At 41.1% G+C, this 25511-nt stretch overlaps 1 protein-coding gene across 1 annotated transcript; it reads left to right on the top strand.

Annotated features, from left to right (window-relative positions):
* Nucleotides 1–5187: 5187 nt before the first annotated feature.
* Nucleotides 5188–5664, top strand: LOC138743537 (sericin-1-like). Its single transcript, XM_069899028.1, has one exon. It carries the CDS (start codon nucleotides 5188–5190, stop codon nucleotides 5662–5664), a length of 477 nt encoding a protein of 158 aa, XP_069755129.1.
* Nucleotides 5665–25511: the final 19847 nt, after the last annotated feature.

The following is a 25511-nucleotide window of genomic DNA, read 5'->3' as shown; positions in this document are numbered from 1 at the left end:
CTGTCGTCTTCTTTCTTATCACCTCTGCGCCACTCCACCATCTTCTTTCCCCCTTTGTATATGTAATTTTCTTTTTTTTAATCTGAGCCTTGATGAACGTTTCAACTCAAAATGTTGACAGACCATTCTACCCAATAAATACTAGCTGAGCTGATGAGTTCCTCCAACAAATGTTTGTCTGCTCAAGATTCCAGCATCTGCAGCTTTTGCGTTTATCTAAATAATTGTAGATCTCTTCTGCGCCATTTCCAAATCCTTCACATCCTTCCTGCAATGGGGTGACCAGAATTGCACGCAGTATTCCAAGTATGTCCTAACCCATGTTTTACATAGCTGTAATATGACTTCCTTACTTTTATTCTCAATGCCTCACCTAATGAAGCTAAGTGTACCACATGCATTCTTTACCACATATTAATAGTTTTAAGTCTTGCCAATAATTGTATACATTCCCCTTACATTCGAGCTCCCAAAATGCCACACTTTAGACTTGTCTCGATTAAATTCCATCTGCCATTTTTTTGCACATATCTGTAACTGATGTATTATTTGATAACCCTTCTCACAGTCCACAAATCCACCAATCTTTGTATCACCTCTAAACTTATCCATCCACCAACTTTTTCATCTAGGCCAGGTGGCATGTTATTTGGATCCACCTACATTACAGGAGCACCTGGATGTGTGAACCTCAAGATCCTATAGTTGTTTATCTCTACAATAACATCCAGCTATGCTGCATCACCCACTACAAACGTTCTGAATGAGTGTAGCTAATTATAAGAACAAATGAGAAACTCAGACTATGGTAACTACGGCGTAGCACAAACATCACCTCAGCCTCAGTGGATGAGATGGTGCATTCTGTTTGTGGGTGCTATAATCTCCAAGCCCTCGTCAACTTATTGGGTCACCTGGCTAAATATGTAATAAATGAATCTTCAGAGCAGATTGCAGTTAGGAATGTCCTTCTGGATGATGTTGCACCATTCTAGAAACTTTCCCTGCCAACTCCTATGAATTAAGCTTCCAAGAGTGACACATTTTCTGCACATATCCACTCACCAACACTGTTATTATTGTCTGTGCAATGTAACAATATTTGATTGAAGTCCTTTTTTTAAAAATCACACAACATAAAGCAAATCCAAGCCTAGTCTGTTCCCTTCAATTTTGTCTCCCTCTCATCTGCTATCAATCCTTAATGGTCTCTATCACAACTTTTCTTGAACATATGATCCTGACCTGACACCCCATCTCTCACCAAACGTCCTGAATCCAGATTCTAAATATTCAGGTTCTGGTCCCATGACTAGATCATGATCCTTGAACTAGAGGCCAAGATAGCTAGATTTTTGAACAAAAGAGAGATTATGATTAACAATCAGGATATTGAAAATGAGTTCAAGAACATATCAGCCATGAGTATATTGTACAGTTTAGCAGACTGGATGCCATATACCTACTGCCATATCTTTCATTCAAAGCCTCCATTTATTCCTGACATTTTATTTTACATTGAAATTGAATTATGTGCTAAACATATAAGTAGAACTATTCAATCAATTTTTCAGGTGAGTGGGTGTTGTGTACACTGGGAAAATATGAGAACGTCATGCAACATTGTATACAGGGCAGCACAGTTAGCATAGAAGGTGGCACGGTTGGCATAGCGGTTAGCGCAACACCTTTATAGCACCAGCGATCAGGACCAGGGTTCGAATCCCACGTTGTCTGTAAGGAATTTGTACATTCTCCCTGTTCCTGCCTCAGTTTTCCCTGTGGGGTCCGGTTTCCTCTCACCCTTCGAAACATACCAGGGGTGTGGGTTAATTGAGTGTAAATTTGGCAGCATGGACTTGTGGACTGAAATGGCCTGTTATCATGCTGAATGTCTAAATTTAATTTTAAAAAAAAATTAAATCTTTTAATTTATTAACAAAATTACCAACGCAACAAACTCAAAATACTAATAGAGGGCCTCAATAATTATTGATTTGAGGTATCAATCTCTGACATAATTTCCTCTTTCAGTCAATCGAGATACAAAAGAGAATGTGTTGTTTCACAGGCAACTGAGAAAGATTAAAAGAGTCAACCTGTGACTCCTACTGAATCGGAAATCATTGACATTGAAAAGACCCTAAATAACAATTATTGTTAGTCATGCTCTCAAGAAAACAGAATGTCATTCATGACTAAAATTTTCAAAATTACCATCAGTCCATGTGTTGCAAGTATATTTATTTTCTTCAAGCGACAGGTGAAATATGGTGAGTGTTTAATTTATGAGGATTAATAGCTCTAAATTGGAATTAAATAATGACATGGTTGTCTGGGCAAATTGCTGAATATCTAAAAAAAAATGGAAATTAAGATAATAACTTTAATGAATTCATTTAGTGAATTAGTTTCACACTGATCAGTGTAAAAAGACTAATCATTCGTCTGTACTAAGTTAACAGACTAAAGAACCAGAGAACACCATAGCACTAAAGCAGGCTAGTCTGTGCTAAAATATTATTCTGCCTAGTTCCATTTACCTGCACCTGAACCATATCCCTCCATGCATGTGCCTGTCCAAATATTTCTTGTCAAAATTGAGCATTTATTTACTAATTCAGATAGCAGCTCATTCCACACTCCCACCATCTATTTAAGGAAGTTCCCCCTAACGTTTCCTTTAAATTTTTCACCTTTCATGCATAACAATGTTCTCAAGTTTTTATCTCTCTTAATCACAGTGGGGGAAAAGAGCCTGTTTGCATTTATTCCATCTATACCCACAATAATTTGTTTTACCTCTATCAAATCTCTCCTCATTCTTCTATGTTACAGGGAATAAAGTCCTTACCTGTTTAACTTATCCCTGAAACTCACTTTTTCAGGAACCAACCTTAACTTGAGCAGAGGTAAGAAGATTTCAGTTGCTAAGAGAACCTTGGAAGGATGCCGATTTGCTGCTTGTTTGCACTTCAGTCATTTTTATATTGAACTTGATTTGTTTCCATTCTGCTGTTATAGATTCTGAAAGAATGAACAAGGTCACTATGGAAACTGCCAATCCTCTGGAGATTAGTCTGTGAGGTAATGCACTTCTTTAGATGCTTACCATGGCTTCTTCATAGGCCACTTTATAAAAGAAAAAATCCAAACGTAAAGGTGGAGATTCTCCTCCCTCATGTCAGAAAACTTACCTTCATAAATGGTGGGGGCTTCAATCCTTCTCCAAGGTAGAGCTAGAGGTGGACCAGTGCGCTCCACCTCGCTGCATAAAGGTACATCTGCTGCAAGTGGCTGATGACGCAATTCACTTCTCTCTCTCCCCCACTCATTCACCACTCTCCCTCCATGACCCCTCAGGGCAGGGGCAGTCAACGGGGGCTGTCAGGGCAGGGGCAGCCAGTGGAGGCCATCAAGGCAGTGGTCATTGGGCCAGCAGAGCTGTCAAGGAATGACAGAATATGGTTCAGGTGCAGGTAAATGGAACTAGGCAGAATAATATTTTAGCACAGACTAGCCTGCTGGCCGCTCTGGCCTCCGGCACTTCACCAATTGGTTACCTCAGATGCCTGGGCCCCTTGCGATCCACTGGCAATGATTAGCTAGTTTCACCACTCTGCCAGCAGCCTATGGGAACGGGCATTTCATCCCACATGGTGCTTTGCCGATCACCACGTTTAACGGTCATTTCCTGTGTCATACTGTGATTGCTCGTTGGCCCCCACAGCTCAATATGCGGCAGAGCAACGGCCGTCTGCCCTACCCATAATTGCCAATACAGTTGGAACTGTTCTGCGAAACGCAGAGCGGTTCCAGTTGTGTGGGGGATTATGGGTAGGGTGGATGGCCATTGCTCTGCTGCGTGTTTATGACGGGCGGTGCAACAGCAACAGGCACCCCACCTCCAGTGGATCCAGATGAAGCATCAAGGCACCGCTCCGTATTAAAGCAGCGCTGGAGCAGCCTCTTAGGACTGTTCCATAATCAGATAAGTTTAAAATTTTATCCGTGTTCAAAGCCAGCCTCAAAGCAAAGGCTGGACATAAAAACACCTGATGTTACCAATTCCTGGTTTTTCAAGATTCTTGATGAAATCTGGAATGCTGCTCATCTGGTTTGAGCTGTCATAGGCCAGAGGCACTTAAAGCCAAAGTCAGAACATGACTTAATGCAGCAACAATGCCTCTCCACTGATAACTAGTTTTCTAGCACTTAATATCAAATCTCAATCGCGCAAAACATCTGGTTGAGCAACATAGCAAAGGAAATTGACATCTTATGAACCAAACCCCAGCAAGAAGCAATCATCTTCGATAAGAGAAAAAGAGGAAAGCAATTAATGAGAAATTCTGGTTATGTTTGCATGAACACAACTAAAACCTCCGATGCTGGAAAAAATCAGCGATATGGGCCACGTGTGTGAGAAGAGGAATAGAGCCAACGCTGCAGGTTGAAGATCTTTCATCGGATCACTAGCCCTTAATGAAAGGCTCAAACTCAAAACATTGGCCATGTATTTTTACCTTTGCTATATAAGGGACATGCTGAGTTTCTCCAACATTTTGTGTTTTTACTTCAACCACGGTGTCTGCAGATTTTGGCGTTTTACTCCAGAACAATGGTGATGTTGCATTTAATTCAGCATCTTCCTGGCAGCTCAAGATTGGTACAATTATCAGCAGTACACAACAAATATGTTTTGAAATTTATTTTTTTATCTATCATAAAAAGTACATTAGAAACTTACAATAACTGCTTCATTAAGAATTTTCTTTTATGATAATAAGTTGAAATTTACCGTATATCTTGGAATATAATACAACATTCAGATAAGACGGATCCCCAATTTTATCATATATCTGGTATATAAGATGACCTCCTGCCCCAAAAAAATGTGTGTTGACTGAGCTGGTGTTGCATTGACTAAATAATACTGCGATTGCTGTTATACCAGGTGGTTTGACTTCTCTATTCCAACCGCTAGATGTCTGCTTGAACGAGCCATTTAAAGATCACGTGCCTGAAGAATAGAATAATTGGATAACGAGTTCTGAAAAATTCTTTACAAAAGGCTGCATCACTTGATCTGTCGTGTGATTCTGTGATCAAAACGTAAAAAAAGTGAAAGTAGAAACTGTGATAAAATCTTACAACAAGTGTGGTCCCTCTAGTGCAATTGATGGTATGGAGGATGATTTATTGTGCAACACTGATGACGAACCGGAAGCCGACTCATCAGATTCAGACTGGGACCCGAATGTTGACAGTGTAAGCAGTGAGACTCTGGCTGGTCGAAGCAGTGGAAGCAGTGAGACTCTGGCTGGTGGAAGCAGTGAAAGCAGCGAGACTCTGGCTGGTGGAAGCAGTGGAAGCAGTGAGACTCTGGCTGGTGGAAGCAGTGGAAGCAGTGAGACTCTGGCTGGTGGAAGCAGTGGAAGCAGTGAGACTCTGGCTGGTGGAAGCAGTGGAAGCAGCGAGACTCTGGCTGGTGAAAGCAGTGGAAGCAGTGAGACTCTGGCTGGTGGAAGCAGTGGAAGCAGTGAGACTCTGGCTGGTGGAAGCAGTGGAAGCAGTGAGACTCTGGCTGGTGGAAGCAGTGGAAGCAGTGAGACTCTGGCTGGTGGAAGCAGTGGAAGCAGTGAGACTCTGGCTGGTGCTTGACAAGTTCTTTGCCTCAGACAATTATAGTGATAGTGATTTTGAAGGATTTTCAATGTGTTTGTTTTTACAATAAAAATAATTCTTTCTTATATACTGGTAGCTTAAAAATTTGTTGTAGGGTGGGGTCTGAGTGGGTTATGGAACCAATTGAGTGATATTTTGAGGAGAATTTTAAGATCATGTGTTTGTATCTGTGTTTGTATCACGATCCCTGTTTTTGGCATGTTTTTTGGGTGTTTTCAGGGTTGTTTTATGTGCCAAAATGTATGATATTGTAGTGAGGTCACTACAGCTACAGCTTGGATATAGCTCTCGGTTATAGCCCTAAGGCTGTGGCTCGAATCTTTTGGAGAAGAAACACACACACACACACACACACACACACACACACACACACACACACACACACAAACACACACACACACACACACACACAAACACACACACACACACACACACACACACACACACACACACACACGCGCACTAGTAGAGTGTATGCGACACTGAGTTTATTCAGTGGCAGCTCTGCCTTTTATAGTCAGCTCGGCCGCGTCACCACCAGGGTGTGGCTTGAGCGGGCTTGCTGCCAATTGGTTACCTCAGATGCCTGGGCCCCCTATGGGGGGCATTTCACACCACATGGTGCTTTGCCGATCACCGCATTTGACAGTCATTTCTTGTGTCAGCCCAGGGCAGCGAGCTGCTACACAATTCCCTCCCCCCCCCCCCACAAACCAGTGATCGGTGCACTGTTTTTAGGAGGCCAATCCCTGCGCCATGGGGTCGGGTGAGTGATAAGGTGGTCAAAATGCAAGTAGGCTGGTTTCAATCAGTCAAGTGTGAAAGTCTCTTCCCTGTCGCCAATGTCCAAAACACAGGTGGAGCCGTTGAGTCTATAGTGGCCCCTTGCGAGGCCACTATAGAGGTAACCGGTGAGCCCCACGCCAAGCAAACAGGTAGTTATAGTCAATAAAGTTCTTTGTGTCGTGGGGTTTAGGTTTACTTGGGGCCAGGGTGCCTAGGCGCTTGCATAGTCAGGACAATGTGGCCACTGGGGGCTCCCCTAAGTCCTCAGGGGCCATCACAAATTCATCCGGTATAACTAGGGGTGTGCCATAGACTAACTCGGAAGAGGATGCCTCAAGGTCCTCCTTGGGTGTAGTGCGGATGCCTAATAGGACGCAAGGGAGTCTGGTAAGACGTGCCATTAAGGCTGCCTTAAGATTTCTGTGGAATCTCTCCATCAACCCGTTGGCCTGTGGGTGATACGCCATGGTGTGGTGGAGTTGTGTCCCCAGGGCATAGGCTAAGGTGGTCCACAGACTGGAAGTGAATTGGGCCCCCGTCCAATGTAAGGTGTTTGGGGGACCCCAAAATGCTCTACCCAAGTGTTGAGTAAAGCCTGTGCGCATACTTCTGTGGAAGCCTCCGATAGAGGCACTGCTTCTGGCCATCGGGTCATCCGGTCGACCATTGTAAGAAGGTAACATGCGCCTCTGGATACGGGTAGGGGCCCCACAATGTCAATATGCACATGGCTGAAGTGGTGACGTGCTGGCTCGAATGTATATGGTGGAGCTTTGATATGAGTCTGGATTGAGTACAAGTCCTGGCCTGCAGGGCAACCTCTTTGTGGACGCCATGCCAGTCATCCACAATCCAGACTGTAGTTCTGATGGTGGGGTTGAGCTAAATTGTAGACCGAGTCAAAAAAATGCCTGTTTCCATAGGCTGCTGGCAGAGCGTTGAAACTGGGCAATCACTGCCTTTGGGAACAGGTGTTTCAGCCTGCACAATGATTTGCTGGTCACCGCATTCGATGGCCATTTCCTATGTTGGCTCGAGGCGCAGGCTGCTACAGTATTTTATATCTATCAGAAAAAATGTATTAGAAACTTACTAGAATTATTTCCTTTTATGATAATAGGTGATAAGAATGGAGTGTAAACACTCTTTAAATAGTATCGGTAGTATATACCAACTGAGCGCATTACCAAGTGAATAAGCTACACACAGAATAAGAGCATCTCTTTGACAGGCATGTAGTTCATGATTGTAGAAGAAAGTGATAGATTCTGTTAAATAATTTAACTTTGGAATAATCCCCAAGGACCCAAATGAAAATAATAATTTAAACATGGCCTGGTAATTGTCTCTCCAAATCACAATACTACATTATAGCGTTAAAAGCATACTCTTGTATTAATTAATGCCCATTATTTTATACTGAATAGATATTTTGGTTCTTTTTTCTAACCTTTGCAGGAAATACAATTATGGGCATGCTTGAGAGGGCACATTCTATGTCTGATACACTATAAATTCACTCAGGAAGATTAAAGATTAGAACATACATTTTCTAGATTTATTAAAACTGCTATAAAGTTAAACTAGCCTATATTGTTAGGCAGAGATTAACAGTTGTAAAATAGCAGTTCTTTCATGGTGTTTTCAACATGTGGAAGACAAACATTTTTTATGGATTGCAAATGTTGTTCACGAATAAGAGCAGATTTCTCCTGCAAGCACTGCTCACCTTACATGGATGCTTTTCTTGACCAGCCATGTCCACAAGTTACTCAGTATTGGGCAGCAGGAATGCACTGTAAACAGATACTATGGCACAGTTACTTGGACATCCTGTGTGGCTTTTCAATGTTGGGATTTGTTGTTGCTCAGACAGCTAGGAGGACAAATAGTGACTAGTGAATCACCTCATTGCAAGATCAAACAACTGGCAGCTGGAGAGTGGGGACAGTTGGTACTAGGGGTGACCAGGAGAGGAGAATGGACAATTGAGAGAATGAGGGGCAATTGGTGAGCCCTGGGGAGAGGGGATTTTGGGAGAGAGCAGAGAATAAGGGAAAGTTTAAGGTTTTAAAGGATAATGAAGGAAGGAGAGGATGGGATAAGGAAAAGGATAGACAGTAGAGAAGCAAGACCAAGAGACCAGATAGGGAAGGGAGTCTTTGAGGTGGAGGGAGTTAGGAAGTGAAAACACACAGTAAATACTGGAGGATCTCAGCCAGTCTCGCAGCTTCTACGAGGTAATGATATATTACCGACATTTTGAGCCTGATCCCTTCTTCAATATATAAGCAGGCGGCATCTAAATAAAGACTGGGAGAGAAAGGGAAAGAATGGAAAGGGGAGGAGTCCAAATAAATTGGATATAATAAAAGGCGTGATTGGCTCAGGCTCGAAATGTTGGGAATATACCTTTACCTCCTATGGACAGTATGAGACTAGCTGAGTTCCTCCAAAAATTTACTGTGTGCTTTTACTACAATCTCAGTATCTGCAGACTTCCATGTTTCATTCTGCAGTTCAGAGGTGAGCCAAGGAAGAGGGTGCATGCATGTTCTGGTTTGTTTATATGAGGTTTGGGGTGATCTATGACCAGGAACATACACAGCACCATTCTGACACCAGGAACATACACACCACCACTCTGACACTAGGAACATATACACCACCACTCTGACACCAGGAACATATACACCACCACTCTGACACCAGGAACATATACACCACCACTTTGATACAAGTTAAGTCCTAAACAGAATTATTTCCAGTTCCTGAAAACACTAAAGTCCTGATCATTGCTCACATTATATGCATTTGCACAGAAGGAGTTTTGATAATTTTGGGAGACATCCAATTGACATGTTGGTTCCCAACAGGGCTGAGAATTCCTATTCCAAATATAAAATGAGGCCTGAGAAGGCAGTGAGCCATTATTTTGGGGTCCTAATTTAAAAAAGTTTAATGCCCTCTGCTATGAAGCAATAGCAGGGCTCGCTGGTATTGTATAAAATTTACTAGAAAATCAGGAACAGATTATGCTCCTCAAAACATTGCTAAATATTCAATTTTTTTTAATGAACAATATACTGTGGTTTGTGGTTTTTATTATAATCCAGGAATTATGACTGATGCCAGCATGAAACAAATCTAAGCATAGACTAAGCAAAATAAGAGGTGTGGAAGAAAACAAAAACACAGTTTAATTAAAATTGAAAATAAATGTTCTAAAAATGTGCAATAAATCAGTGGTCAATGTTCAGGTTTATTTTTCTGCACTGCAGTTAACAAAATTATTTTTGTCCTTAAGGAGTGGTTGATACTTCAAAGGACAGATTATTTAATCCGGGCACATCAGGCCACTTTACATTAAATTAACAACTCGCCTCTGGATGATTTAAATTAAAAATAATTCATATACTCAAGGCCTTTTTTTGCATGTGTTTCACTATGATGGAACATTTCAAAGGAAATCAAGTTAGTCCATTGTTAGGGAAAAGGTGGGGTGATGGTGTATACTTGGACAAAGGTCACAGTGAGAAGTGGTTGTGTTGGACATTGTGACATTAGTGAGTCAAAGGGCTAGAACGACAATCGGCTTCCCTGTGATCGTGGTGGAGGAGGGAGGTGTGTGTGGGGGGGGGGGGGAGGAATAGAATCAGCAGTCAGAGAGAGGGTGCTGTTAGTAATTTATGGGGAGGGTAGGATTAGTACTTTAGAGAGTGTGATAAGTAACCAAGGAGGGTCAGTGATTGGTGCGAGGGTGGGTGAAAACGATTCGTGAGAATGCTCGTTAGATCAGTAAGTGTGGAGCTGATCAGAGAAAGTATCAAGAGTTTGCTCCTGTAGGGAGGAGTTGGGGATCCCAAAGGAAGTCAATTGAGTAAAGCCCCTTTTTGGACAGATCTGCTGTCAGCCATAGAGAAGCAAACAGACTTCATAAACTGTATGAACGGCTGCCTCTGGTTGAGGAGTGGGTGAAAAGGCTTCTAAATATGTTTTCTCTGACTGCAAGCACAAGGGAATACCTCTCATGTCTTCCATCCTTTGGTGAATCAGTCCAAAGGAAACGCCTTTCATTGTTGCTGTTTTTCAGTCATATTTCATTTGTCATTGAAGTTCAAGTTTATTGTCACTGTACCAAGGTACAGACCAAACTGATGTGATGGAGACATTGAATGTAGGCATTGCTGGAGTTAAGAAAGATGAGGCATGGACTAATCATGTCAGTACAGGTTAGAGGAGCCAAATGGCCCAACACCACTTTATGTTCTTCTAATTCAAGATAAAGGAGTTTATGAAATACACACAATCAAATTGTTGACCTGAGCAATCGATGACAACATTTTTATTTCAACATTTGGATGTGGCAATTTAATAGCATAAACTATCCTAACAATACAATATAAATATTTTTGCAGCTTGCAGTGTTGGCAGACAAGGACATTGGCAAAACTGAGCTGGATGGAATTAACGAGTAGTGTTTCCATGCAACAGGAAGCTGATGTTAAGACATAAGGTATGTGGTGAACCATTAGTTTCAACAGGTTCATTTTTTCAGCTCTTTCCTAAAGTACATAAAGGCCAATTCCACTAACATATAGTTTTCTCATTACAGTGAACAAGTAACACAAAAGTGGGTATGCCTCCTATTTAGATTCATTGGTCCATCTGATTCTGATAATACTATGTTCACTACAGAAAAAGTGTACCAAAAAGGTGACTGAACATTTTATTGCAGCAACCACTGACAGGCAACATAGAATGACCATTGATAGTTTTTATATTTAAACCAATAGCACAATATAGAAAGTGTAGAAATGTGAATGCCTCAAAATAAACATGCAAGGATCAGGCATCTACTGCGCACATCTGTTTCGCTCTAGGTTAGTGGATATGGAAGAGTGTAGAAAAATAATTGTGTTAATAGCAATCATCAACAGTTTGAGATGAGAAGGTGTGTGTGTGTGTGTGTGTGTGGGGGTGGGGGGGGTGGGGGGGAGGGGGGGTGGTCAAGTTTAATGCCAGGAAATTAGCTTCCAGTCAGTAATTGCAAAGCTGGAAACAATGGTTAAAAATCTGCCCTTTGTAGTCTGGATTCAAAACAACATCATGTTGCAGGGGCATTTTACTCAGTTCACTGGAGCCAACTTTTAGAAGCCAAGTACCATAGACCTTGTATGTTCCACACAAATGACAAATTCTCTCACCTTTGTTTTGCTCGGCCTTTATACAATTCATAGGCTTCATGTTACAAGATTATTCCTGCTAATTAGTGGCACACAAAGTAGACACTTTTTTTGATATTAATGGATTTTTATGCCAAGAAGTGCTTGTGACCCATCTCCTACAGCTTTATACAACTTTGTTTTGGCAATGGATACTGAAGTCTTCTATTCCAAGTTTATTCTAAACCCTTCCCACTTACAGTTCTTTTCAGGAACATTCAACACCAGGGAATATTGACTGACTTTGTAAATGATAATTAAGAGGAGGTTTCCTTGCCAATATTTGACCAGAAAATGTGACAAATCATTGTTTCCATTTTCAAAGTGGAGGACTCTCAAATCAACTCTCACCCAAATGTGTCCAGTGCCCTACCAACAATGGAATTTTCTTGAAAATATGACGAAGGATACCAGTACAGTTTGAGGTGATCTATGCTGTGTATGATTCTACAAATTGCATAGCACTGCCTTTAGAAATTTGTCACGAGTGTTTTCAGTGCTGAATTGTTTGTATCTGATTCTCCTTCATGTCGCAAGCTGGATATCAATATTTCGCTTGGTGGCCAGTTCAGAATATGGAAAAGAGTTAAACATGTTGCAGTAGAACTGATGTCACATTTAACCATTTACCTTCCCAAAATCAAAAGCTTCACAGTCACCACCATCTATTCAAATTTGCAAATCATTGTGTTGGGTTCTAAACTCATTTTAACCCTCATGTGGGTTCTCTGGATTATTCAACCTGTAACAATCACAACACGACATCATTCCTTCATTGAGGAAATATAACCGATGTTTACAAAGGAAGAATATAAAGTGGAACTTGAATGGAAATAGTGCAAAAGGCAGTAGTAATATGATTTTCTTAGTACAACATTTCACTTAATGAGAGGATAAAAAATCACAATTCATTAATCTGCTGGATATTCTAACACTTTATGAATTTCATACAGCACGTATGTAAACCAATTGGGAGGTTTGCATGGTCCTTTACTGTTATACCAAGTTACAGTTTATTACAGCCAATTCAAGATACGAGAAACTGCAAGTGCAGGGAACTGGAGCAACATACAATCTGCTGGAGGAACTCTACAGTTTGGGAGCATCTGTAAGCAGAAAAGGAATTTAAATTTAAATTTTGAATTTTTAAATTTTAAATTGATTTTCTTTAAATTTAGACATACAACAGAGTAACCAGTCATTTGGCCCACAAACTCATGCTGCCCAATGACATGCCCTATTTGACCTACAACCCGGGTGCATTTTGAATGGTGAGAGGAAACTGAAGCACCTGGAAGAAACCCATGCAGACAAGGGAAGAATGTACAAACTACTTACGTACTTGAACCATATTCAAACCGAGATTGCTGGAGTGGAACAGCATTGCACTAACTGCTACGCTAACTGTGCTGCCTCCTGTCAACATTTTAGGTCAAAAGATTTCAGTTCCTTTTCCCTCCACAGGTGCTACTTGAATTGCTGAACATTTTTTCCACTACAATTCATCACAAACTGCCTCCTTTCAATTGCATGGTGTAATGGAATATTTGAGAGATAAATTGGTAAAATTAGAGTAGGTTACATACACACACATCTTTAAAACTGATCTTATTTGAAATATTGAAGAATTCATATTCAGTAACTTTACAGAAACTATGGAGAATGCTGTGCACATTTCACAAGTGGGTGCTAATAGAAATGACATCATTAAAGCAACAAACAGAAGACACTCTGGCTGTTAAAAGCTCTTTGCAAGGGTTTTGACAGAGTGCAAAAAAAGTCACTCCTGGATTTTGGTTTACCTAAAGATAGCAGCTTGACCAAGAAGACTAACTCCTACTGCTTGCTGGAGAAGGTCAGGGGTTTTGTAAGTGAGAGAGTCACATGAGCTTTCTGGCAGTTGAGAGATGAGATGAGAGAGAGAGAGAGAGAGAGAGAGAGAGAGAGAGAGAGAGAGACAGACAGACAGACAGACAGACAGACAGACAGACAGACAAACAGACAGACAGACAGCTGAACAGTGCAAGCTAAGAAGCTTGTTGGAACTGAAACAGAAAACTCCAGAGTGGCAGATGGCTAGAAGTGCAATCTGTCTGATGTTTCTCTTGGAATAAGAGGAACAGAAGGGAACTCTGTGGTGACCTGAAAGAAAGAGGTTATCATCTGGAGAACCCTGATGGGGCAAGTTTCATCAGCCAGACATTCAGGTGACTAATGGTGGTACTTCAGTTGTGAAAATCTTGGAACCACAAATCTCTCTCTCCAAACCCTATGAGAACCTTCCTCAGCTGTAAACATTTACCTTTCAGGCACCAAAGCCTGGTGAACATTATACATGTTAAATTCTGTGCACAGTATAAGAATTGCCTGCAACCAGAGAACTTAGAAGAATGAGAAGTGAGATTGAACTGTGAACCAAAGAACTTTTCTTAAATTTAGACACACATTACATACACATGCACTCAGAATTAGAAGGGGTGTTAAGTTGGGTTTAGTTAAGTTGGTAGAGATAAGTTAAAGTTTGATTCTGTTATCATGTTTAAAGATAATTAAAAACAAGTTTTGTTTATGTAACTACTTGTTTTGGTGAATGTCTATTGCTGCTGGGTTTTGGGGTCTTTTGGGCTTGTAACAACAGAAATAGTGGAAAATTTGTTGTCTCGCATAATAAAGGAGTTAAATACTTCAGAAGGAGAAACTATTTGCTCTTTGCTTACAGACTTCCTACTGTTAAGCATGAATCTAACATACAATTTCAAGTTATTAAAATGCAAGCAGCAAGAGCTAGTTCCCTTTGATAAATCTGCTGAATTTAAAATGATAATGGAAAATAATACCTAAGTTTCTCAAAGTGCCTGTTAACTACTATATATCTTCACAGTAGTACTAATATGCATATTTCATAGACATTACAATTGAAACAAATGACAGTATGCTGATTCATTTGTATGTTAATTCAGATTCCTGAATAATAGAGATTATTAAGTGATGGCAATGTGGGAAGAATACTGTCCAAACTAGTCATGGATCATGCCTTCTAAAGTTATAAACATGTTCGAGGATTTACAGGGCAATCTCTGGGCAATAAAAAGGCAAATGGAACACAATAGTGAATGAAGACAAGCCCTTTGATCAGAAAATAGAAAAGCAGTGCATCTTTTAAATGGTGAGAGATTCATACATATTGGTTCACAGAGGACTTTGGTGTCTCAATACACAAATGACTAAATAAATGTATTGACAGCAATTTAGATAGCAAATATTTGTCGACCTTTATTAGAAGTGGATCTGGGTAAAAGAGTAAAAATGCTTTACTGAAATTTTATAGCGCCTAGTGACACTGCAATATTGAACATAGGTCAGATCTTCCTGCCCAAAAAACAATATAAGTGTATTTGGGGGTTGTTTACTAGAAGAAGCTGGTGGCAAAGCCCAATATTTCTCTAACCATCAATGTAATGTGGTTGGCAGAGAGCTTTCAACTTCAGAAGATATAGATGATCTGGTCATTTGGGTAAAAAATGGTAAAAGGAATTTAATTCAAAGATATGTGAGCTAATTAATGTGGGGATGGACAACAAGAACAAAGAATTCAATTAATAAGAAGATACAGAAACAAATGGAGGAACATAAAAAGGGATTACAGAGTGAGTACCCATAGATTTTTAAATGTAACAGGTGGTTAAAAAGACAAGAGGATGCTTTCCTTGATAAATGAAGTAGAGAATAAAAGAACAAAATGTCATGTGTCCCTTAATTACTGTGTACAGTTGTGGTCACAGGAAAGATATGATTACACTTAGGAGGTGCAGAGGAAATTCATGAAGTTGATGACAGCACTGGAACGTTTTAGCAATGTGAAAAGAATTAGTAGGTGATACACACTATCAATTACTCCAAAGACTGAATGAGGAACGATAGATGCTAATACACATTAGATTTCAGCTGGCCCAACTCCCTGTGCTCGAATGAATGGAAAGGGGCAGGGCAGTTAACCTTTATGGCCAGGCCACAGGGGGAGGGGGTTACAGGGGATCGAGTCATCAGTGGGCGGGCCAGCCACTTATACACAGAGCAGCAACAGTATATACATATCACTACAGTAGGGTTTGGCTGTTTTCTTTAAAGAAGGTAATTAGATGATATAATGTAGGCATATAAAATTATGAGCAGCTAAAAGAGCAAGCAGGAAGGACCCATTTTGCTCAGATGATTGGGTTGAAATTGAAGGCATAAATTTAAAATACAGCAGAAGGATTAGGGTAAAAACACCATGCTCGAGAAACTCAGCTGGTCAAACAGTGGACTTTATATAGAAAAGATAAAGATACATAACAAACACTTCATCAAGTTATGAAAAACATGTAGGCAGGCGGCCAAACAAAATGGCGAGGGGGGGGATTAGATGGTGGGGGAGGAGCAGAGGGAGGATTAACGTGCTATTAACGGGCTGGTGAAGAAAAATGTTTTCACTCAGATGGTGGTGGGTGCCTGTAATTCACTACCCAAAAGTTTGTGGAGGTGGAGACTTGTGCGGAGATGTATTCTTGAAGAGCTGTTACGTGCAGGGCTATGGGTCAAGTACTGGAAGGAGGGATTAAGCTGGGTATTCTGGACCAAATGGTTTCCTTATTTTCTGATATATTGTCTCGGTAATGCTAGAGAAATGTTGATTTTAAAGGAGAAAGGCAAACAGCCAAATGTCTTGGACCAAGTGGAAAGCAATTTTACATAAAGAAAAATGTTTGTTCAGTTCTCAAGTATTAGAGATGATAGACAAAGCAGAAAATAAATTTTCCAAATTCCTGGCATGGAAGGAAGGAAGACTTCATTTATGTGGAGCTCAGCTGTTCTTAGAGCTGAGAAGGCTGAGAAGATACTTGGTTGAATTATAAAAAATCTGAAGAGGTGTAAATGAGGACAAATTGATTCCAAGGGCAAAACAAACTAGAATTCAGAGAGCAGAGAATTCGGGTGATTAACAAAGCAGAGGCGACAATGGAAATATTCTATTTTAAAGTGAGTAGGGTGTTGCGCTCTAGATCATTGACCAAAAGAGAAATGGAAGCAGATTAATTTTGTTTTTAATGGATAAAATGTTGAAGTACCACTGAACGAGAAATTAATCCGATTCCTTCATCCAAGGAGTTTGTATATTCTTCGCGTGTCTGCGTGAGTTTTCCCTGGGTGCTCCGGTTTTCTCCCACTGTTTGAAACATACTGAGTCGGGGGGGGTTGTTGGTTAATTGGATGTAATTAGGCGGCTCAGGTTCGTGGGCTGAAATGGCCTGTACTGTGCTGTGTGTTTAAAATAAAAATAAGAGCAGCATGGGATTTCTTGACCTAACCAACACTGAGCAATTTTGTGGTTCGTTAAATCTGCAACAGATTGCCACATACATGCCCTGGGGACCCAACTCCACCACACCACGGCGTATCACCCACAGACTAATGGGTTGGTGGAGAGGTTCCACAGACACCTTAAGGCAGCCTTAATGGCACAGCTTACCAGACCAAACTGGGCCAACAAACTCCCACACCGCACCCAAGGAGGACCTCGAGGCATCCTCTGCGAACTTAGTCTATGGCGCAACCCTAGTTACACTGGGCGAATTCGTGATGGCCCCTGAGGACTTAAGAGAGCCCCCGACAAACACATTGTTCTCACTAGGCTAGCGCCTAGGCACTTTGGCCTCTGCTAAGCCTAGACCCTACGGCCAACCCTGCACTTACGTCCCAAAGAATTTTACTGACTGTAAATATGTGTTTGTTCAGCACAGGGCTCACTGGCTTTATGAGGGGCCATAATTATGTCCTCTGTCACAATGGCTCCACCTGTGTTTTGGACATTAGCAGCAGGGAAGAGATTTTCTCACTCGATCAGTTAAAACTGGCCTGCTTGGACTATGACCAACCCATCGCTCACTTGACCCCATGGCACAGGGGTCAGGCTCTTAAAAACAATGTCGTGATCACCGGTTCTTGTGGGGGGATCATGTAGTGGCTCCCAGCCCATGTCTCAGGTCGACACAGGAAATGGCCATTTAACATGGCAACTGGCAAAAGATCGTGCGGGCTGAAACGCCTGTTTCCATCGGCCACCGGCAGAGTGGTGAAACTGGCCAATAACCACCGATTGATTGCAGAGGACCCAATCGGAGCGCAGGCATCCAAGGTAACCAATCGGCAGTCAGCCCGCTCAAGCCAAGCCCTCCCAAGGTGGTGAAGTGGTTGAGCTGACTATAAAAGGCAGAGATGCAACTGAATAAACTCAGTGTCGAATACACTACTGGTGTGTGTGTCTTTCTCCTGCATATTTGAACTACAACCTTAGAGCTATAACCTAGCTGAAGCCGTAGTGACCTCACTACAATTCTACAAACATGTTCTTCAAACATGCCTCCAACCAGGAGCCAGAATTGAGATGTTTTACCCTTCGAAGTAGGATTTATTTGCAAAATATTGCAAATTATTTTTCTGTGCATTTGCTGCGTAAGTTGTTCATTAAATTTAATCTGTTCCATAAAGGTTTGATTGAAATAATACAATTCTCTGAGGTCTGGCAAAAACATTGCAACTGACTCTAAATGAGGAACAGCAAATGTTTTGAAAGGTAATGCTCAAAGAATCAACTTGGTGAAATCTTATTGTTAACCCTTGCATACAGTGTAGTTATTATGCCACCTATCTCTCCATGCTCAACACCTTCAAAAATAATGGCTCTCTAGATTTAAAAAAAGTTGTTTCAGCCTTGATGTGAAAGAATGGGACAGGCCACAGCTGATGGTACCTGGTTTGAAAGTTTGTCATCCTATCAACATCAATTATTAGTTATGATTGTTCAAAAACTCAAGATGACTTGCCTGTCAGATATAGAAGAATAATGGAGAGGATGAGAAAGAAAGATCTTTGTGTATTCCATGATTTTTCATTCAAAGATGTGTTCTTTTTTGTTTCAATCAGCAGCCAGTGGCAATGCTTCAATAAGAATTGGGGAAAGTTTCTCCTTCTCCTTTTAGCTCAATTCAGATCTCTAATCAAGAAATGCAAACCTGAGTATGACATAAAACATAGAATATAGATCATTATAGCACAGTACAGACCTTTCAGCCCATGATGTTCTGCATACACACCCCAAAAAAATTCCTTGTTGTAGAGCGCGTCGAAAGAACCAAAGACTTGTAGATCCAAACCAAGGCTTTTATTAACTAGAAGCCTGGAGCATATCGCATGTAGGTCAACCAGTCCAGAATGACCGGGTCTGGCTAGGAGCAATCCTTTAAGACCCGCCAGTAGGCGTGGCTACGCTCTCAGCAAATCACAGTCATCCTACACTACAATCTGTACATATACACATTGGTGATAAAATCTGTACTATCACACTTGTTACCTCATTAACCTCTATTTTTCTTTCATCATGTGCCTGTCTAAGAGTCTCTTGAATACCCCTATTGTTTCTGCCTCCACCATGATCTATGGGCAATGTCTTCCAGGCACCCACAACTCTCTGTGTCTACCCTAAACTTTCTTCCTTTCACTTTCTACAGATGGCCTCTGGTGTTTGCTACTGCCACCCCGGGAAAAAGGCACTGGCTGTCTACCTTATCTGTGCCTCTCATAATCTTGTAGATCTCTATAAAGTCACCCCTCATCTTTCTTCGCTCCAAAGAGAAAAGCCTTAGCTCTGCTAACCTTATCTCATAGGACCTATTTTCCAATCTAGGCAACATCCTGGTAAATCTCCTCAGCAACCTCTCCAAAGCTTCCACATTTTTCCTGTAATGAGGTGACCAGAAATGAATACAATATTCTAAGTGTGGTCTCACCAGATATTTACAGAGATGCAACATCACCTCAAGACTCCTGAACTCAATCTCCCAACTAATCAAGCCTAGCCTTCCGTAGGCCTTCTTAATTATCCTATCAACTCGCGTGACAACTTTGAGAGATCCATGGATTTGGATCCCATCTGTTCCATGATGTCATGTATCAAGTTGGACCTTCGACGTAAATTAGTAAACTTAGTTGTACAATGTCTTTTTTTTTTTTTTCTTTGGCTTGGCTTCGCGGACGAAGATTTATGGAGGGGGTAAAAAGTCCACGTCAGCTGCAGGCTCGTTTGTGGCTGACAAGTCCGATGCGGGACAGGCAGACACGATTGCAGCGGTTGCAGGGGAAAATTGGTTGGTTGGGGTTGGGTGTTGGGTTTTTCCTCCTTTGCCTTTTGTCAGTGAGGTAGGCTCTGCGGTCTTCTTCAAAGGAGGTTGCTGCCCGCCAAACTGTGAGGCGCCAAGATGCACGGTTTGAGGCGATATCAGCCCACTGGCGGTGGTCAATGTGGCAGGCACCAAGAGATTTCTTTAGGCAGTCCTTGTACCTTTTCTTTGGTGCACCTCTGTCACGGTGGCCAGTGGAGAGCTCGCCATATAACACGATCTTGGGAAGGCGATGGTCCTCCATTCTGGAGACGTGACCCATCCAGCGCAGCTGGATCTTCAGCAGCGTGGACTCGATGCTGTCGACCTCTGCCATCTCGAGTACTTCGACGTTAGGGATGTAAGCGCTCCAATGGATGTTGAGGATGGAGCGGAGACAATGCTGGTGGAAGCGTTCTAGGAGCCGTAGGTGGTGCCGGTAGAGGACCCATGATTCGGAGCCGAACAGGAGTGTGGGTATGACAACGGCTCTGTACACGCTTATCTTTGTGAGGTTTTTCAGTTGGTTGTTTTTCCAGACTCTTTTGTGTAGTCTTCCAAAGGCGCTATTTGCCTTGGCGAGTCTGTTGTCTATCTCATTGTCGATCCTTGCATCTGATGAAATGGTGCAGCCGAGATAGGTAAACTGGTTGACCGTTTTGAGTTTTGTGTGCCCGATGGAGATGTGGGGGGGCTGGTAATCATGGTGGGGAGCTGGCTGATGGAGGACCTCAGTTTTCTTCAGGCTGACTTCCAGGCCAAACATTTTGGCAGTTTCCGCAAAGCAGGACGTCAAGCGCTGAAGAGCTGGCTCTGAATGGGCAACTAAAGCGGCATCGTCTGCAAAGAGTAGTTCACGGACAAGTTTCTCTTGTGTCTTGGTGTGAGCTTGCAGGTGCCTCAGATTGAAGAGACTGCCATCCGTGCAGTACCGGATGTAAACAGCGTCTTCATTGTTGGGGTCTTTCATGGCTTGGTTCTGCATCATGCTGAAGAAGATTGAAAAGAGGGTTGGTGCGAGAACACAGCCTTGCTTCACGCCATTGTTAATGGAGAAGGGTTCAGAGAGCTCATTGCTGTATCTGACCCGACCTTGTTGGTTTTCGTGCAGTTGGATAATCATTTTGAGGAACTTTGGGGGACATCCGATGCGCTCTAGTATTTGCCAAAGCCCTTTCCTGCTCACGGTGTCGAAGGCTTTGGTGAGGTCAACAAAGGTGATGTAGAGTCCTTTGTTTTGTTCTCTGCATTTTTCTTGGAGCTGTCTGAGGGCAAAGACCATGTCAGTAGTTCCTCTGTTTGCGCGAAAGCCGCACTGTGATTCTGGGAGAATATTCTCGGCGACACTAGGTATTATTCTATTTAGTAGAATCCTAGCGAAGATTTTGCCTGCAATGGAGAGCAACGTGATTCCCCTGTAGTTTGAGCAGTCAGAAATAAAATCCCAGTTATTTACAATTAGTAAGACCACTCCATATAAAATGAAATATGCTGGTTTAAATATTGGTGAATGGTAAATCATGTTTTACTCACCATTCGGAATCTTACTGTGTGGTGATATGACCACTAGCCTATTGCTGGGGGCAATCTCTGTACTTGCAGGAAGACCACCTAAGGGCTGACTCCATCTGGCTGGCTGTCAATCAGCTGACCCGTACATAGACCTGAGCCGGCCCCTCCTGAGTCAGTCACATGGGAGCAACCGAAGCATGAACTGGAGTTCAGACTTTTCCCTGAATAAAGCCTGTTGTACAGTCTTTTGAATTTTGAGCTTGCTCGCTGCTACCTCAGCACACCACACATACAGGACTTGATTCATTTTTACTACAATTTTGAATCTCTATATATTCTTATTTGAGAGGTAGTGCAATAGTTCATAATCTGAATGATCAAATCAATACATTAGATAAATATTGCTTATAAATAACTTTTAAATTGTTAAGGAAAATATCTTTTCCATATCATTACCAGATTTTGTATTTCTTCATCTCTTTATGACTGCCAGTCACAGGTAGTTTCAGTCTTCAGATGCTGAAAACTGGAGCAATACACAAAATACTGGAGGAATTCTGCTAGTCAATCATCATCCATGGAAGATAATAGACAGTCAACATTTCAGGCCAAAACCCCTCACCGGACCTCATCAGGGTTGGTTTTGCATAGTTAGAACATCATCTGAAAATTGTAGCTGAAGAGACATTAGTCTGAGGTGATATTGCACTGTAATAAAACTGTTCACTTCAGGACATATCTCTGAACTACATAAACATGACATTTCAGAACATATATAAAGCATAAAACATTCCAGCACAGAACAGGCCCTAAACTAAACCTTTCCTACCCTGTAACCCTCTATTTTTCTTTCATCCTGAGCCTGTTTAAAAGTCTGTTAAATGCCCCTAGTGTTTTAGCCTCTACCACGTGGCAATGCGTTCCAGGCACCCACAATTGTGTGTAAAAAAAAACTTACCCCTGATGTCTCCGCTAAACCTTTCTCCATTCACTTTGTACAGGTTTCTCCTCCCACCCTGGGTAAAAGGTGCTGGCTCTCTTCTTTATCTATACCTCCGATGTCTATTAAGTCACCTCTTATCCTACGCTCCAAACCTTGCCTCATGAGACTTATTTTCCAATCCAGGAAACATCCTGGTAAATTTCCTTTGCATCATCTCCATAGCTTCCACATACTTCCTAAAATGAGGATACCAGAGCTAAACACAATAATTACAGTCTAAATGGGTCTCACGGATTGATCTTTCTGCTACTTTAGGTAAAGTGAAGTCACTAGCTTTTCCCAGAATATTCATTGGTATTGTACACTTCTGGCTGGTCTGGAATGTGCATTTTTACTGTAGCTGGATTACAAGTCTTGTATGTAAATTATTGCTTTGTCAAAACATTTTTTAAAGATGAACACTCACTATACATATCCTGTCCTTGTTCCTTTTTGAAAGTGAATAGTGCTTAGACTACATGAAACAATATCAGTAATACATTTTCAGTGTGCTGAAATAAATATTTACCTAAAATTTCCTTGTACTTAATTTAGTTCACTTCACTTCCTCAAACAAGGAAAGATTTTTTTCCCCCCCAAAGTGCTCCTCCTTTTTGTGCTGTGTTATCTGATCATCCAAAAGTCTCTTTTTAATTAATTCGTTTTGAGATAATTATGTGGAAAATATAGATGGTAATAGAACTTTACATTGTTGCTGGAACATAAAAACTAGTTAAGATTGCAATGCATCTACAATCTGGACCTGGTGTTCCCAAATGGTTCTAATGTTTGGCACTGTAAGTTCCCTGAATTGTATGTTTTTAATCAAAATATCTCAATGGAACTGCTGATCCAAACATATGTAGATGTTTTCCAGTGTAAATTCAGTCTCGTCTGTGATCTAAACCCAGGATCTACTTTGAATTAGCATGGAATATGGAAAACATATCCATCTAGTAATTCTGTGGATGGTTAGATCTAATTTATTCTAACACAGATTGTGCTTCATTCATTCAAATTTTTCATAGAATTTGATAAAATACTGCCTCCTTATCGAAAGGATGATCAGACATATTTCCAAAATATTTCTCTCATCTTCAACAGGCTGGCTACATATTTGTGCCATCCCTTCCAGGTGTCTCTCCCTAGTCACAGAGCAACATGGAGTACTTAATCATCTCATTGCACTCCAAATACTTGGCAACATATTGACTTGTTTTGTTTTTTGAAAAGGATACGTGGCTCAATTTCTAATACTTTTCCAGAAAACAGTTTCCATATTTCCATTGTAACAGGAGGTTTTATCCACTGGAATTGCAGAGCAGATCTAACTTGTACTCATTTTACAAGTAAACCTAGCTGCAGACACAGAAGAACATTTCCAGGCTTTCTGCTGTGCGTAGCTAATAACATTATTCACTTCCTGTTCACTGACATCCATTCTGCACTGCAATTTTTCAGAAGCTAACTTTAAATTTCATCTTTATTTCTGAGGGAAATTTTAACATAGACAACACATTGTGTGGGTGGGTCTTAAATCAGAAGATAATCTTACTCTTAGGATGCAATTAAATATATCAATGTGACTTGTAACTTCTTATTTAACTGCTTTGTAGCGGCAGGGCTTCTCAAGCCTTAGGAAATTTGCCACTTGAGAGGTGAGGACAATTTCAGGGAGAAGATGTCTTTGCACTATTGCTTTGGAGATAGGAGTGAGTGACTTACTTCCAGATTCTTCCACTCTCTCCCAACAAAGCAGTACTCCATGCAAAGACCCTGGGGTTGGAAATTGTAATTGGATCAGATCAGAATTAACAATCTCTTGGGATTGAGAAATCCACCACGTTCAAAAGTCATGTCCACCAGCTTCAACATTACACAATGCATCATACTCACATTACACACCTTCGATCAAACTGACAATAAATGACTGAGATCCAGAATTTACATTTCCTATCACATCCTTCTACACTTATTAATAGTCAAGGCTTCACATAGCACACATTCAAGCTTGTCAAACCATCTGCTCACTTTGATATTCATTCACAATTCTCTCACTTTGGGTTAATGAATTCTGTTCTCCTATATTTGTGATCTGCCTGATGTAAACTAGGAAATATTGAAAATCAAACTCTTATGGAAAGTTCTGGAATTCTCCACAGCTGTTCATTGTCACTATAGACAATTTGAGGAATTCCATGTCTTGTAAAAATTGATTTTATATATTTGATCACACAAGCAGCAGACATTAGGAAGCAGCGCAATCTCCAGATAGTCTGATATGTAGTCGATAACCAGCAAGTAATTATTTCCATCCATGTGGAACAGAGCAGTCCCAACTTTCTGCCATGGTTTCGCTAGTATGTCAGTTATGATCATGGCTTCCTTTATCTGCTTTGCATAATGTTTTTAATATGTCTCACAGCTTGAAATCATTCTGTCAATATCAGCATTTATCCTTGGCCAATAAACAGCATTTCTGGTCCTCCTCTTGGATTTTTCCATTGCAAGGTGCCCCTCAAGTGCCTTTTTAACTAAAGTTTTCACATAATTTGTCATCAAACAGTAATTCATGTCCATCTAGGACTACTATGAACCAGAGTTGTTGCTCTTTATCTTTAACTTTCAACTTGAGTTTAAGTGGACGTTTCATGTCAATGCACAGTCCATTGTAGGTTTTGAGTTGCACAGAAGTTCCATGGATGTATGGCTTTATCTTCATTGCCATGATGTTGTACTCACAGATCAAATTGACCTTTGCCTATTTGTCCAGCTTAAAAGGAATATTTGTTCCATTTGCTTGCAATGACACAGCCCACTTGTCCTGCTCGACTCTGTTCATGCTTGGCTGTTTAGTGTCTGTTGGTTGGTTTAAAATCTTCCTTCACTACCATGCCCATGTAGAGTGAATAACTGAGAGCAGTTTCTTCTCTTGTGTGTATAGCATGCATACTTTCACTTCTGTTTTGTTTCCCTAAAAACATTCCTTTGCATAATGATTCTGTCCTTTGCTCTTATTACAGATTTTTCCGTAGGCTGGGCATTGTTTTCGTGCATGTTGAATGCCGTGTCGTTTACAATTGAATGTCTCTGTTCCTTTTGGTTGTTTCCTATGTCTCATTT

The sequence above is a fragment of the Narcine bancroftii genome, chromosome 9 (assembly GCF_036971445.1).
Source record: "Narcine bancroftii isolate sNarBan1 chromosome 9, sNarBan1.hap1, whole genome shotgun sequence".
NCBI lineage: Eukaryota > Metazoa > Chordata > Chondrichthyes > Torpediniformes > Narcinidae > Narcine > Narcine bancroftii.
The sequence above is the reverse complement of the archived record's forward strand: the minus strand, read 5'-3'. Positions and strand labels throughout refer to the sequence as shown.